Raw genomic sequence first — 14,758 nt, 5'->3', positions numbered from 1 at the left:
TGATTTGACTTCATCGTTATATTTAGAAAAGCACCTCTACTTCAGTACCACCAATCAAATTAAACTTCACCGTTATTTTCAGAATATGGTAGTAGCCCATGTTCATGTTTCAGCAGAAGAACTTGGTTTCTAGGATATATTGGGATTGGTTATTTTTACCTTTGTTTTAGTATTCAAGTTGCAAATACTTAAGACCTATGAACTAATTGATATCAGATAGAGTTTAGATGAAACCGTTTCTGAACCCTCGTAAACCAAATAGTTGGCAAATCGGTTGAGCCTTATGAAACCCTGGTAAACCAAACATTATGATTTATTCTAAATGTCTTAGATAGGGGGTCACTAAAATCAAGTCAGCCATACTATAGAATTCCGAGTATTTAACAAAAAATACCACTTTACAAGTATGTGTCCCACAGAACAAACACTTTTAACTGACAGCCAAAAAATCTACTACCAATTTTGCTCTATTTTTATTTTGCAAAAAACGAGTACCACTTTCTGCCCATGCAATGCAATGCAAGAGAGATGCCAAAAATGGCAACAGCTGGTTTTGATTGGACGCAGGACACATGAGAAATGGTCAGCACAATTCCTACGGCGGAGACCGTCTGTCTCTTATATATAGGCTCATGTGTGAGGCTACTCTATTTATGCCTATGAGAAGAGAGGGGGGAAGAAAAAAGCGGGGCGCAAGAAGCCGCCTGATTCTAATTCGAGGATTGGGTTAGGCGCTTCTTCGTCCCACGCCACACCACACCAGACCGACCACATTCCTCTGTACGCAAAATAATAGCATAGCATAAATTTAATTAAACTGAGTATCGATCGGATCGAGATCGGGCATGGATGGTTTGGTTGGGCTGTTGAAGGTGCGTGTGGTGCGTGGGATCAACCTTGCCTACCGCGACGCAAGAGGCAGTGATCCATATGTTGTCCTTCGCCTCGGCAAGCAGGTGTCCGCTCTCTCATTGCTTCTTCTTCTTCTTCTTGTCCATGATTCTGTATTACTATTAATTGTTCTCGTACTGTTTTCTGTTCAAAAATATTGTGCTATTGCAGAAACTGAAGACCAGCGTGAAGAAGCGATCCGTGAACCCTATCTGGCATGAGGAGCTAACCCTGTCAATCACGAACCCGAATGCACCAATCAAGCTTGTGAGTACTACCTACTGTTCTCTTGCAATCTGTTAACAAACACATTCCGTCTACGTTGAAGAAAATTGTGCTGTGGTGTGGTGTGCTGTACTGTACAGGCGGTGTTTGACAAGGACACCTTCAGCAAGGACGACCCAATGGGGAACGCGGACATCGAGGTGCTGCCCTTCACGGAGGTCCTGGAACTGGACACCGAGGGCATCCGCAACGGCACCGTGGTGCGGTCGGTCGCGCCGAGCAGCGGGAACTGCCTCGCCGAGGAGAGCCGCGTGTGCTGGAAGAACGGCAAGTTCGTCCAGGACATGATCCTGCGCCTCCGGAACGTCGAGAGCGGGGAAATAATGCTGAAGCTGGAGTGGGTCAATATGAAGAAGTGACCCGGCATGATCAACAACATGCACATGCATGCAGAGCACAGTATCTCGATCGATCCATCCATCCGTCCGTTGCACATGTCGGATTGTAACCAGCAAATTAACTTATCGGATTACACCCCGCCCCGCTCTGCTGTGTGTAGTAAGAAAAGAAAATGGATTTCTAAACGGTGACAGTCCAGGACATTGTTTGTAAAGGCATTTCTGATCCCGATAACCGATTAGAGCAGTAAAATCTCGATTTTACTCCTCTAATCGGGACCTAACCGCATTGCCAATAGACCAGGGGGAGTAAAAAGTTTACTCGGCCGCCGTAAATCTTCCTATATTTACTCCACCGCTCCGCGACCGAGTAAAAAATCTCTCTTTCTCTCTTCCCCTCCTCTGCTTCCTCTTCTCCCCCTTGCCCTGCCGCCAACGCGTCCCCCATCCTTCCCGCCCGCACCCTCTCCTCCCAACGGCCGGACGTAGTGGCCGGAGGTCCCCACCGCCGATCCACAGCGCAAATCCGCGCCGCCACTCCTACCGGTCGTCGTCTAGCGGCGCATCCTCGAGCCGCCGCCACTCGCCCGATCCGCCTGCCCCTACCCAATTCGCCGACTTCCCGGCACTCCCTCTGCTGCGGCTACCGTAGAGGACCTACCTCGGGTTCCGGTAGCGCTCGTGCGGGACATGGGTGGCGGAGATCACCGACAGGGAGACCCACAAGAGGAAGTGGGTCAGGTTGTTCCACACGGCGGAGCTCGCGGCAATGGAGTATGACTGGTGGCAAGTCCAGTTCCACGGCCGCGATGCAAGGCTGAACTTCCCAATCGGGACGGTGCCGGTCCACCTCGTCTCGCCGAAGCCGGGAGTGGTGAGCGCGTCGATGGCTCGGGAGGACCAAGAGGCGAGGGAGCGCCTTGAGGTGGAGGTCGCCGACGAGGCGTACATGGAGGACCTCCGCTGCCAGCACCCGGAGCTCGTGGAGGCGGAGCAGACGATATTCGCCGACAATGGCAAGGAGGTCATCGTCATCTCCAACGACGAGGTGCAAGGCGGCGAGGAGCGATACTGCAGGAATGCCTAGCAGTGGCAGGCGCAAAAACGCCAGCATCAACGGGTCGGGCTATCAGAGGCACCCACCACTGCTATAACCACATCAGTGACGGGCGGGCGCCCGCCACTAGTAGAGGCCTCCAGTGGCGTGGCGGGCGATGCTTACGGACCCGCCACTTGTTGGGTTTCTTCAGTGGAGGGCAGTGCTTACCTGCCCGCCACTATTTATTCATGTTGCAATGGCAGGTGTACTAAAACACCCACCACTGCAAGCTTATTCTTGCGAATTAAAAAATTTGCAGCCACAACACCAATTATGCTGCCATGGCTGCGTTTTGCATAAATCCAATATAAGAAATTCAATACTTAATTCAAATAAAGCATGCATTGTAAGCTTAGGCATGCAAGTTCATTAGGTAATTCGTACTCTTCATAACAATTACTAACACTTCAAATTTGTTCTAGTTAACAAAGCAACATCAAAGTATCACATGCATCTTAACTAAGTAACTAAGAGTTCATCAGCTTGGAGATATTTGGGACTTTTTCACTGTTCTGACCCATTTGCTGAAGTTTAGCATGATTTGACCCGTGTTTGAAAGTTTTTTCGGATTTGACAAGACGCCGCGAACCCCGGCGTCTGGCCCTGGCCCATCTCATGGTCAGCCCAGTTGACCGTCCGACGCGGCAAATTCCGTCCCGACCCTGGACGCCAAGGACCTGGGCGTCTACCTAGCTACATGCGTTCATTTACAGCTACTAGATGACCCGGTGCGCCAAATGGCGCAGAGACCCATTTGAAACCATGTCCGCATTGATAATATTTGCCTTTTTTAGTAACTTTATGTTTGATCAAGGATAGAGACCATGTCAAACCAGAAGTGTTTTGAACGTGTATTTGGACAATGTGCCATTTGGCTCTATGTTTACCCAAGTAAGGTGCATGGTCCAAATTTAAGCATCAAGGGTAATGATTCTAAACCTTTTATAACAGAAATCTTTACATTTGTTAGTAACTTCGAGTTTTAGAAAGCACTGAGGGTAATAATTCTAAACCTTTCATATGAAAAATTAAGGAATACCCATGGCGCAAAAAGTGAGAGCGAACCAAGTATTCAAACAATGCATATGAGATTGATTTAGAACTAACTTAATAGATGTTTATGTTCCATTACATGGCACTTGGTAGCTTAAAAGAAGATATTCATATCACTTGATAATGGCATACATTGGCTTTATAAAAGTAAGCTATATTAGCAAAGGCCAGAGATGCATTGTCTTGCTCGCAACAAGGACCAAGACGCGAGAAGGTGGTGGTATTAAGTTGAGTCATCGTTACATGTCCCAGCAGTATTGAACATAATTTCATCGTCGAAGCAGGCATGCCTATGGTCAGTGGCGGCGCCAGGATTCAGCCACGCCCCCGGCCGGCCTAGGAAGCACTGCAACACTGTAGCTACAGTGTTCTCTACAGTGTACGAAGGGAATCAGCCTCATGCCCCAGGCATCGGCTCAGGCTGCCTGGGGCCTGTCTCCGCCGTAGCCTACGGTCGCACATAGTGGTTGTAGCCATCATCCATGTCTCAAGCATAACCCTCAATGCAGCTTGAATCTGAGTCTGGATCATATGCCTTTCTTCTGCAATGAGAGACATGCCACGCTAGTCATGCTCTGAAGCGCAACCACAACATCATGAATTTCCATAAGAGTCTATTTGAGATTACAGATAGTGCTTGAAGCAGTAGGGTCCAAGGTAGCTCGATCATGGATTTTGTTTGATGTAACACGCATTTCATATGATAGTGTGACGCATCCATTTAATCTCAAGGGGACAACATCAAATTTTATCTGCTAACCAAAGTATAACAGGTAAAACAAAGTACAACAGGCAAAGCTTGAATTAAACTATTATAAAAAAATACACAAACCTATCTAGCATAAATAATTTGGCTCGGTGTATCCATGTCTGCTCACAAGCTATTTACCTATTTTCCCATCAGACAATTAAAAAAGAATACTTGTATTGCAGTGAGTTTTTTAGTTTGCACCAGTCACATCACAGATTACCAGTACCGCTCTATATTCCACATATTGCAGCAATAACTTGTAAGACATGTGAGAAATAGGAGCACTGAAGTACACCCATCTAAATAGTAGATCACCATCACTACAATTTCAAATCCAGTAAATTTAGCACCAAATATAATTTGATTTGTACAAGATGCAACCTGAAAAACCCAAGCTCATATTTACGACCAAATTAAGTAAATGCTCAGTTTATTCCCGATGTGTGTCATTTAATAGCTTATTACCACTCTTCCACCATGTTATAATAATTAGGCTATTTTGGAAACACTGAGAAGATATTCAATCGAATGGTTCAGTGTCATATATCATTACACTTAGGAGTGAAATGCCTAAATTATATGCTTGAGAGATTATCTTAAGTTTCACGACATTTACCTAATATTTACAAAGCTCATCAGAATGGATTCATCTGCAAGGAACAAGCGACCCATTAAGTTCACGGCTAACACGCATCACTTTCTCCTGTCATTTGTTAAATTAATTAAAATTTCAACTTGCAGGCACAATCATAAAATAAATGTCAGATAAATTGTTCTAAACTGGATATACATTAAGTCAGCATAATAGAAACTGTTCTTGGCCTCCTGATGGAGGTGTTTCATTAGTAGTCACATGTTGACCTTACTGCCAAAGTGCACTTTGCACTATCAGGCGTTTTCTTTCTTTCCTCTGCTTCCTTAGAGGCCTTTATAAATTCTTGTTGAAATCTTAATACAGAAGCAAAACTGCTACTTTTAGTCAGAAAAAATAAAACAGAAGAACAAAATTAATATTTTCCAATTCTAAACATGTTGTGTGAGCAATTTACCAATCTACTATGGATTGCATCGGTGATGTTCCTGTAGTCGAGATCCACCAACTGACCACAGACACAGGTCATCTGACCAGACGCCTTGCCATTCCGCCACCTATTCTAGAGAAAAAACATTAATTGATATTCAACCAATGAACATGAATATTTTACCTACATGCAGTTGTATGATAGCTGAAGATAGTATACAGCGATATATTAAATACAATCAGAAAGAATTTAATCATGTTTAACATAAAAATTGGTAGTACATAAGTCAGAGCATGAAACATGAGATTTAATTACGGTCATATGTGGTGAAGTTGTAGCCATTTATTCAGCTAAAAACTATGTGTTGTGTAGGAGTGAAGATCCAACTTCAGTTATAGGATCTTCATTTTAATGTCACTTTGAGCAACAAAAAATTAAAACTGCACATGGAAAAGAAAACCAAATCAAGAACAACATGTGCGCTTTTTTATGAGCAAAACAGGTGCAAGATAGGGTACCTATCATTGCACACTTGTACTTGCACGCACCTCATATCCATCTCTTCCAACTGAACATTATCTGGCTTCTGAGAAGAAGAAAAAGGCCATTGTAGGAATTAATGGCACCTGTTTAGTGACATAATAAAAGGGAAGTAAGTTGTGGTCCACATGTGTAGCAGCCAAGTAAGCTGCTTACCAGAACTGAACAAAACTGAATGTTCTATGAACCAATCGCAGGTATACTTTGCCAGAAAAATATGTGTGCAAATCATTCAGATGAGCTGGAAGATAAATTGAAGAAAATACAAAAAGGAAATCATAATAATATCGCTGCAAGCAAGACTAATTGAAGTTCCAATCGATATAATTTTATACATATATTGCCTTGTCAGTCCAATTCAAATACTGCGAACAAACGAAGGACCCATCAAGTCCGTTCATGTACTAAGGATCCATCAAGGTCAAAATAATATATTGCTTGATGGAATTTCATGCATTTGATCTCAAAACACAAAGAATCGATTATTTATGTAGCTAACAGCAGGATAATCAGATCCCCAAGGATGCCACTAAAATTACGTCAACTCTAGTTTTAAGAATTTCAAATCTTTGAATCGAAGACAAAAAATCGGCATCTCATAGTAACCTTTGTCCATTCCAGTAGCAACAAATCTGCACTCGAGATCCATAACAAATTAACCATAGAAGTCAAGTTGAGAACATTGTTTTAGGAGTACCACTATCAAACAGGTTGAGGGTCACATGGTAGGAACAGGAATGAACAAGAAGAGCATATACCTGCTCATTGTCATTCGAGTCCCCACATATTTTGCCAAAAACAGGACCCACAAAAGAGGGTTCATCTTGTTCTTCCACCAGAGAAGGTCCGCCTTGTTCTTCACTCTTCCTAACATCCTTCCTCGTCTCTTCATCGTCCAATCTGCACCTATTTTGTTCAGAAAAAACATAAATCGAGAAATCAAAATGAGATTATTAAAAGGCAAATTTTGGAGGAAGGAGATGGCGGGGCCAAAGATGTGCAGCCTAACTTGGAGATTAGGGACGATGACCAGCAAGCACCACCGTGACACAAGCGCCCGCTTTAGCTCCGGCATTGCTGTGCCTTCCCACATGCCCGTCCTCCTCACCCTCCCCTACTACATATCCATCACGTAAACCACGCCTCCCCTGCTCTCCCATGGCCGCGACCTGCGATCTCTGCCCGATCTGAAACAACAAGGGGAAGTAAGAAAATACCACAAAGATGAAAATGAACAAAAAAAAACATACACGTGTGAAGCTGCTGATAACTGAAGTTGACTATCAATATTCTAGGGAAAATGATGTTGTCAGGTTGCTCTTGCTTTCATTCTATTGATATCCTCTATAGTACCTCTATCACCGAGCAAGTTTGGAAATGATCAATATTAGTTTTTTTTTGTGAAACATTCTTTGAGATCCTCACATTCTAATTTCGAATCATTCAAATAATCTCTGACTGATAAAATTGCATATTAAAATCATGCTTTAGATAAACTGATTGCGAAAACATTGCGAGAAATTAAATAATAGGTGCAGCAGTATTAACCTATCATGCTTCTCCCTATCTGTTAGCGGATCCAACCACCACAAGGCCCAATCAAAAGCCCCACCTCACGTGCAAATTACAATCCATTTCCTACATCAAATTAGAGAAATAAACTGGAATCCGGACCACCAACTATAACAATCAGGGATATAAATATTCTTCACTTATGTGAAATAGGAATTTCTTGTTGCTCCTCTTGCAAGCCAGAATAAAGCACCACATTCATTTAATAAATCTTCATGTATGGAAAATTAGAGAATGCGCAGGGTCTCTAAGGGTCATCTATTAGCACAGCCACAAAAGTGTAATTATTCATAGAATATTAGTACAATTATGTGGCAAATGTTCTCTTAACCAAATACTTTAGATTTCACAAATTTAAAGCTGCAAGGAAAGGAATGGCTGGATGAAATCGCAATAGGAAAGGAAGTATGAGTCATTCATATACATGGAAGAAAGGCAAACTGGAAGACCACAAACACAATACGTGTCGCTCCATTAGAACTAACCTCTGAATCAAATCTTTTGCATCAGTACATGTGTAAACCTTATTACTGAAAGAAGGGCCATATCTGTCAAAGCTTCTCCAATGGCAATGTCTGACACAAAATTCCTCTTTGTGGGATGCAGCTGATAGGTGTGATATACACAAATTTCCTCCCCTTTCAACGAAAGACAATGCTAAGATGGGGAGAGATCGCAACACCAAGAAATTCTGCAAATAAAGAAAGAGTAGTCATGAATAGAGCATCCATGCGAATCAAAACTCTACAATAATCCCCTAAGCCTTCTCATTCTTGCAACCTACGTACACCCAGAGAACGAAAGAGTGCTCATATCATACAGAAAATGCATTTAAGATTATATCTTCAGGCACACACATATCTCCAACCGAAGCAAATGAAACTCGTACATATGCACATGATATCCCTATAAGGATGTGCCAAAAATATCAAGAATTAATATCAAGCAAGAAAACAAATCATGAGTTCCAAATTTAGTGAGGTGTGACAGGTTGACCTGTAACCCACCAATCGCTGAAAGAAAGCTTACCTGCAAATTAGTTTGTCCCTGCTGCATCAAACAAATGAAAATTGTAACCAACTTCCTTCCTGAAGTAACATCCACCTCCAAACTCTGGAATCAAATCAGAAATCCAGATGGGAGGAATGAAAAAATAGATGTGAATGATCTTCATAGAAACCGAAAGAATTCACAGTTGCAGGGTGGAGGAAGAGCTCACCTGGCACTTCCGTGATTACGCCCTCCGCTCGCTGTTTACGCGAGTAGGAGGAGGCACCAGAACGGAGGTAGGAGAAGATGCAGCATGGCACCAGTCTAGCGCGTGCTGCAGATGGAGCTCCAGGCCTCGCCCTCCCCTGCTCCTCCAATCCGCCCGATCTGGAACCACGGCGAGCGAAGGCGCCCGATCTGAGAGAGGAGGAAAACAAGAGAGGTGGGATGGACGGAGGCGGCGCGAGGAGCTGCAGCGGCCGGCGCGCACAAAGAAGAGGAGGCAAATCGGGAGGAGAGGAGCGGCCATGGACGCCGCGTTCCTGGACGAGGGCCAACATCTCCTTGCTATTCTCACGCCCCGCGCAACTGCAGCGCCGGTGACCAAGAGAGGCCGCGTGAGGACGAGGGACAGGAACGGTGGAGCCCGACCTCACCAGCACAGGCCGACGCTAGCTGGTGACCCTCTCCCGTATGCTGCCGCACCTCCCTCTCCTCTGCGTCGTCGCCCTTCGCTTACAGGTCATCGTCGCCGTCGGAGTGCAGCATGGGTGGATGGGGCAGGACGGCGGCACAGGAGAGAGAGGAGGAAGAGAAGGAGAGGCAGCGAGGGAGGTCGAGGAGGAGGATGGGACGCGTGCGGGTGGGGAGGGCGCGGCGGCGGCAGGAGAGGAGGCGGGGGTCGTGGGGGAGACGCGGGTTAGGTATCGCTCGCTACAGCTGCTCGCCCGCTTCTTCTTTTTTTCTCTCGCTCGCTTCTTTTTTTTTCTCTAGCTCGCTTGCTTCTTTGCTCGCGCGGGACGCAACGCTCGTGGCACTGTTCATTGCGGACTTGGAGGCCGTCGTTGCGCCTAGCACCCAGCGTCCTTTATAAGGTAATAATAAATATGCATTCATACGATTTTTAGTCGGAGCAGATGACGCGTGCGTACCATATGGTAGTATAGTGCACTACAAGAGCTAGCTCGTCTACGATGGAAGAAAATGCAGCTGACTACGAGCTAGTGGGCAGGCTACGTACATCCAGTGCATCGATGCATGCAAGTGTACGTGGGCATGGGCTAAGAAGTGTAGTAGTTCATCACCTTCTTGGTTAGCATAGAAGAAGCCTACTAATGATTAGCATGCACGGATCTTAAGGACAACTCCATCGCGCTGACGCATTCCGTCCGCATGTATCTGTTTGGGTCAAAATGGATGAAAACGCTGGTCCAACGCGCCGATCCAAACTTAATTCATGTTCGCGTGTTGTCTGTCTGAACGCATTTCTGGCGCAAATGTGCGTCCACGCGGACACGAGACGGACGTGCCGCTCGTCTGCTCGGTGTTCGCCTCGGGCCCACTTGTCGGCCGCCCAACCACCACCGCGGTCAAATTTAATGCCGCCCACCTAACTTGGGCACGTATGGCAGCCAGTGAAAGCGTTCGGAGTCCACACTTTTAAAATTGGAAGGGGGGGGGGGGCTCATCCACTTCTCTTCCCCACTCCCGTCCAGATCTGGCCACGCATGCCCCCTCGCCGACAGACTGAAACCCTAGACGCCACGACCGGCTTCTTCAGCAAGGGCAAGGGCGAGGCCAAGCACGACGCCGAGGCCAGCTCGTCGTGCGATCCGACGAGGCGGGCATTGGTGCCGCGGGGGGAGGGGGAGGAGAAGGACTCGCCGTTCACGGGACCGACTGTACATCCCGGTGCACCAGCTGCAGTACCACTGGGAGTTTCGTGTCCTGCTGCCGTGGCCGGACATCAACCTCCCCCACGTCTGGCACCTCGACCCCATCGCATTCCGGTGCCAACTATGCTGCAGTCTGAGCGGACGAGGGCGGAGGTGATCCGCGGGTGGCATGCTCTCCTCACGACGGAGCAACGTCGTGACCCGACGTACGTGGTAGACGGTCCCAACTGGGACGGCTGGTTCGCCACGTAGCACGATGTGTCCCGCTGCGGCACCGTCCAGGTCGAGGCCCGCCCTCTACCGCCACCGCTGGTGGTGAAGGAGGAAGACGTGGAGGCGGAGGCGGAGTACTAGGCTGCACTAGAGGAGGCGCTCCAACGCGCCTTTCGAAGAGTCCTAGCGCGAGGAAGATGCACACTGGCCTAGCCTAGAGGAGGCACTCGAGCTCTCCGCGGCCGACGACTGCGTCTGCCTGCCACCGCCACCACCCGCACCGCATGCACCAGTGCCGCCCCAACAGGAGCCCACGCCGGCACCACCCGCAGCCACGGAGAAGTACCAGTGGCAGGGCGTCGTACGGGAGTGGGTCAACGCGTCGACCGTGTGGATGGACACGGCGGCGGAGGAGGAGGCAGCCTACCTCGCGCAGTGAAGGGACCGGGCACCGGAGGAGGAGCCGACCGAGGGGGAGTGTCTAGGTGAGCGCGAGGAGGAGGATGAGGAGCGGCAATTTTAATGTAGCATCCATCTTGTCACTCGGTTGCTTTTAACGCATGTACGTGGCCTGCCCACTAGGTCGTAGTAAGCTGCATTTTCTTGCATCGTAGACGAGCTAGCTTTTGTACTGCGCTATTACTATCATATGAGAGAACCATATAAGACAGTAGATATTTATGCGGTGCTGATAAGTCTCGCTGCATGGCTATGTGCCTCATTGTTGGACTTTGGTACGCACGTGTCATCTGCTCTGATTAAAATTTAAAAATCGTATGCATGCATATAGCTGTAAATAAACGCAGGTAGCTAGGTAGACGCCCAGGTCCTTGGCGTCCAGGGTCGGGGCCAAATTTGCCGCGTCGGACGGTCAACTGGGCTGACCAGGAGAGGGGCCAGGGCCAAACGTCGGGGTTCATGGTGTCTTCAATGCAAGCAAGATGTCACGGTTGATGGCGTCTCGAAATGGGTCAGATCCGAAAAAACTTTCAAACACGGATCAAATCGTGCTAAACTTCAGCAAATGGGTCAGAACAGTGAAAAGCCCAATATTTGACTAGATCTTATTTCTAAATAAGATTTACAACAACCATCATCTGAAAGTTGTTGTTCCTATTGTTCCTTATCATGATGACCAATGTTGTGTCAACCGTTAGTCGTTGTCTCTTTCCCTTCAGGAATTCCCGTCGGCCGACGTCATGGAACGATATGCGGTCGTCTGTGTCCATCTTGTATCGAACGCTGGTGACAGGACCTACTGCTCTAAGGCATACTCCAGCCATGCCGGCAGTAAGGATGTCCTCGGCAGAAATCATCTTCATATGTAATTTCTATGATCCCCCCGATTAAAAGCAAAATAGAGCACGCAATGTTAGAAATCTTGCCATATAGTGATGAGGACATGACTATCTTGGATACGATCAAAAATATTGCATGCATGCATATTTGTCAGATGATTTCTAGTGCAAATTATTCAATAATCTATTTATGTTATCCAGAACAAAAATACTTCACACACTTTTGTGTTTTGTCTAATTGCAGGTGTATGGGACATTTGTACAATCCACATATGAAGATAGAGGAAAAGAAGAAGTTTAGGTTCTGTTCAAAAAGTCCTCTCACGTCACTTTTGGGCCAAGAGAAGATATAGTCCAAGTCTCTCACGTTCTGGATTCAGATTCGGACTGCACAGACATACCTGACTCAAAACGCCAACAACTTTTTCATACGGACTCCGAATTGGATGATTCTTTTTTTGTTGGAAAGTAGATTTCGTCCTCTTTCCAACCCAACTAGGTTCACCTTTAAATTCGTCCGGAGTGTTGAGATATGGACGAAACAATCTGACGCTGCAGCAGAATCCGAGTCAAACAACAAGTCCAAAGGTGTTGCATCACCTCCACTTGGGTCCATGAGCCTTGTACGACCTAGGGTTGGTTTTAGGCTGCCTTGGGACGTCCTCCCACCTCCTTGGCCTCCACCCCTTGCTCCTATATAAGTAGATCCATCTAGTAGCTTTTTGCTTGGGATTTGTTTAGTTAAAAGTTAGCCATTGCAACTTCGTGTACTTCGTTTGTGTCCAACGACCAGACCAAGACCGCTTACGGATCCCCACCTTTATCAATACTTCATCTATATTCGCAATATTCAGATTGCATTATCATATTCTTGCTTATTCTTCGATTGCGTGCAGGAATAGACCTTCGTGGTCAGGTTGATCGTGCTCCGGCGTGGTCAATAACCTCTCGAAGTTGGTTTAGCGATTGCTAAGGCGCAACGTCGTGCACGTTTGTAGTCGGATCGTCAAAGTCGACTCCACCAAATCGATAGTTATCATCTCATCGAAAGATCGGGACACCCTCGCCTCTATCATATAGTGTTATGAATAAAAAAGGAGAAAAGATACAAACATACCATGGTGTGTTTCACGATGTTGGTCTTGGTAAAACGGTGCACAAATGGCCTCCCCAAATAGTGCACACTTGATGGTAGGATCGCGATGAGATTGGCCTTCTCATCCTCGTTAAGCTCTTTCATCCTTTGAGAGAAAATTGCATAATTATATGGATCATCATCTCTGGTACCCTCATCATCTTTCTCATCCTCATATTCTGGCTATCGTCATCCTCGCTAGCATCATCATCATCCTGACTCTCATTATCATCATCATAAGTACTACATTAAAGGTTCGAACATCTAAAGCACGGAGTTATACGATTAGGCACGATGGAGAGATCAACTCCTAATCTAAGTCAATGTCAGAGCCGAAGTTGTCTTCGTCATCCTTGTCGAACTCCTCAGCGATATTATACCAGTCTATCGGGTCATCCTCGGCATCCTTCTGGCTGCGTGCGGTTATCAGGAACGCCTCGTTGATGGCATACAGATGCGGATCCTCCCGAAGATACCGTTCTGCTAAGGGATCAGTGTTCTGACGTTCTCGGGCCCTGATGAGCGCCTCGGCCTTCAGGTGCTCCTTCTCCTCGGCCTTGGAGACTATCCTCATGTTAGGAGGCGCTATCTCACTTGCGCCAAGCATCCTGAGGAAAGTTGAGCTGGGCCCTTCGCCCCTGTTACTCGAGCGCCATGGCAGCATAAGCGCGCGCCGCATCCTCGGCTAAGTCGAACATGCCGAGCCATTGTTTCTTGCTGTGACGGGGTTTTGATTTGGGCGCCCCACTTCCCTAGGGCCTTTGGAAAACACCACGGTACCTATCATTGTCCGCCATTTCAGAAAAAAAAAGACCTAAAACATGCAGATAAATAAATTTGGCGAAAGAACCGAAGAAATCTTCAACAGCAAAATATGAATTAAAACAAACAAAAAAATTGGCATGACTTCTGCATAAAAATGGACACATTAAGAGCTAGAAATTTGTTGAAACGGAAATAAATTAACATTTCACCAAAACTTTAGTGCTTATAGTATGAATCCCTGTAAAGAATTGAAGACATCTACTACAGCAGAATATGAATAAAAAAATAAACAAAGAAATTTGGCATGACCTTTTCATAAAAGTGAACAAATTAAGTGCTAGAAATTTGGCGAAACAGAAATAAATCAACGCTTCGCCAAAACTTTAGCGCTTGTAGTATGTATCCCTGTAAAGAACTACAAACTACAACTATACGATTGTTGAGTTCATATATACGGCTACAACTATAAACTACAACCAAAAATATCAAATTACAACTATAAACTACAACTACAATTTGTTTTAATGTGTGCATTAAAAACTATACAACTATGAAACTAAAACTAGCTAGAAACTACAACTATACCTAGAAACTAAAAACTAAAACTACAACTATCAAACCCCTAACCCTAACCCTAGTGGAACAAGGCTGCTGTCGCGGCTGTCCGTGTGCATGGCGGCCGCGGCCGTGGGTGGCGATGAGGACAGCCGGAAAGAGAGGCGGGGACGGCGACCTTATACCTGCCGGAGCGGGGGCGATGGGGCGACGGATCAAGGGCGAGGGCGAGGGCGGCGGATCGAGAGCGAGGGCGACGCGGTGGAGGGCGAGGGCGGCGGATCGAGAGCGAGGGCGACGCGGTGGAGGGCGAGGACGACGGCGGCAGTGGCAGCAGACGGCGACAGGGACGTGGG

The 14,758-nt window shown here is 46.5% G+C and overlaps 1 protein-coding gene and 1 long non-coding RNA gene across 30 annotated transcripts; one reads left to right on the top strand and one right to left on the bottom strand.

Annotated features, from left to right (window-relative positions):
- Positions 1–669: 669 nt before the first annotated feature.
- Positions 670–1,718, top strand: LOC123052950 (protein C2-DOMAIN ABA-RELATED 3). The gene is made up of 3 exons (XM_044476319.1): positions 670–956; positions 1,063–1,158; positions 1,257–1,718. The coding sequence occupies exons 1-3, from the start codon at positions 846–848 to the stop codon at positions 1,533–1,535; spliced, it is 486 nt and encodes a 161-aa protein (XP_044332254.1). The 5' UTR covers positions 670–845; the 3' UTR covers positions 1,536–1,718.
- Positions 1,719–3,682: 1,964 nt separating this feature from the next.
- Positions 3,683–9,587, bottom strand: LOC123052947 (uncharacterized). 29 transcript variants are annotated; one of them, XR_006425204.1, is made up of 11 exons: positions 8,771–9,581; positions 8,581–8,664; positions 8,037–8,242; positions 7,528–7,617; positions 6,989–7,166; positions 6,738–6,885; positions 5,958–6,065; positions 5,467–5,566; positions 5,034–5,067; positions 4,295–4,418; positions 3,683–4,208 (listed from the first exon to the last, which is right to left on the bottom strand). It is a non-coding gene; the product is annotated as an uncharacterized lncRNA (long non-coding RNA). The 29 variants fall into 29 exon arrangements; XR_006425208.1 differs by having other exon boundaries at positions 5,467–5,571; positions 5,988–6,065; XR_006425196.1 differs by having other exon boundaries at positions 5,034–5,120; positions 5,988–6,065; positions 8,771–9,580.
- Between the last annotated feature and the right edge of the window lie 5,171 nt (positions 9,588–14,758).

This window comes from Triticum aestivum, chromosome 2D (genome assembly GCF_018294505.1).
Source record: "Triticum aestivum cultivar Chinese Spring chromosome 2D, IWGSC CS RefSeq v2.1, whole genome shotgun sequence".
In the NCBI taxonomy this organism is placed as follows: Eukaryota; Viridiplantae; Streptophyta; class Magnoliopsida; order Poales; family Poaceae; genus Triticum; species Triticum aestivum.
The sequence above is the reverse complement of the archived record's forward strand: the minus strand, read 5'-3'. Positions and strand labels throughout refer to the sequence as shown.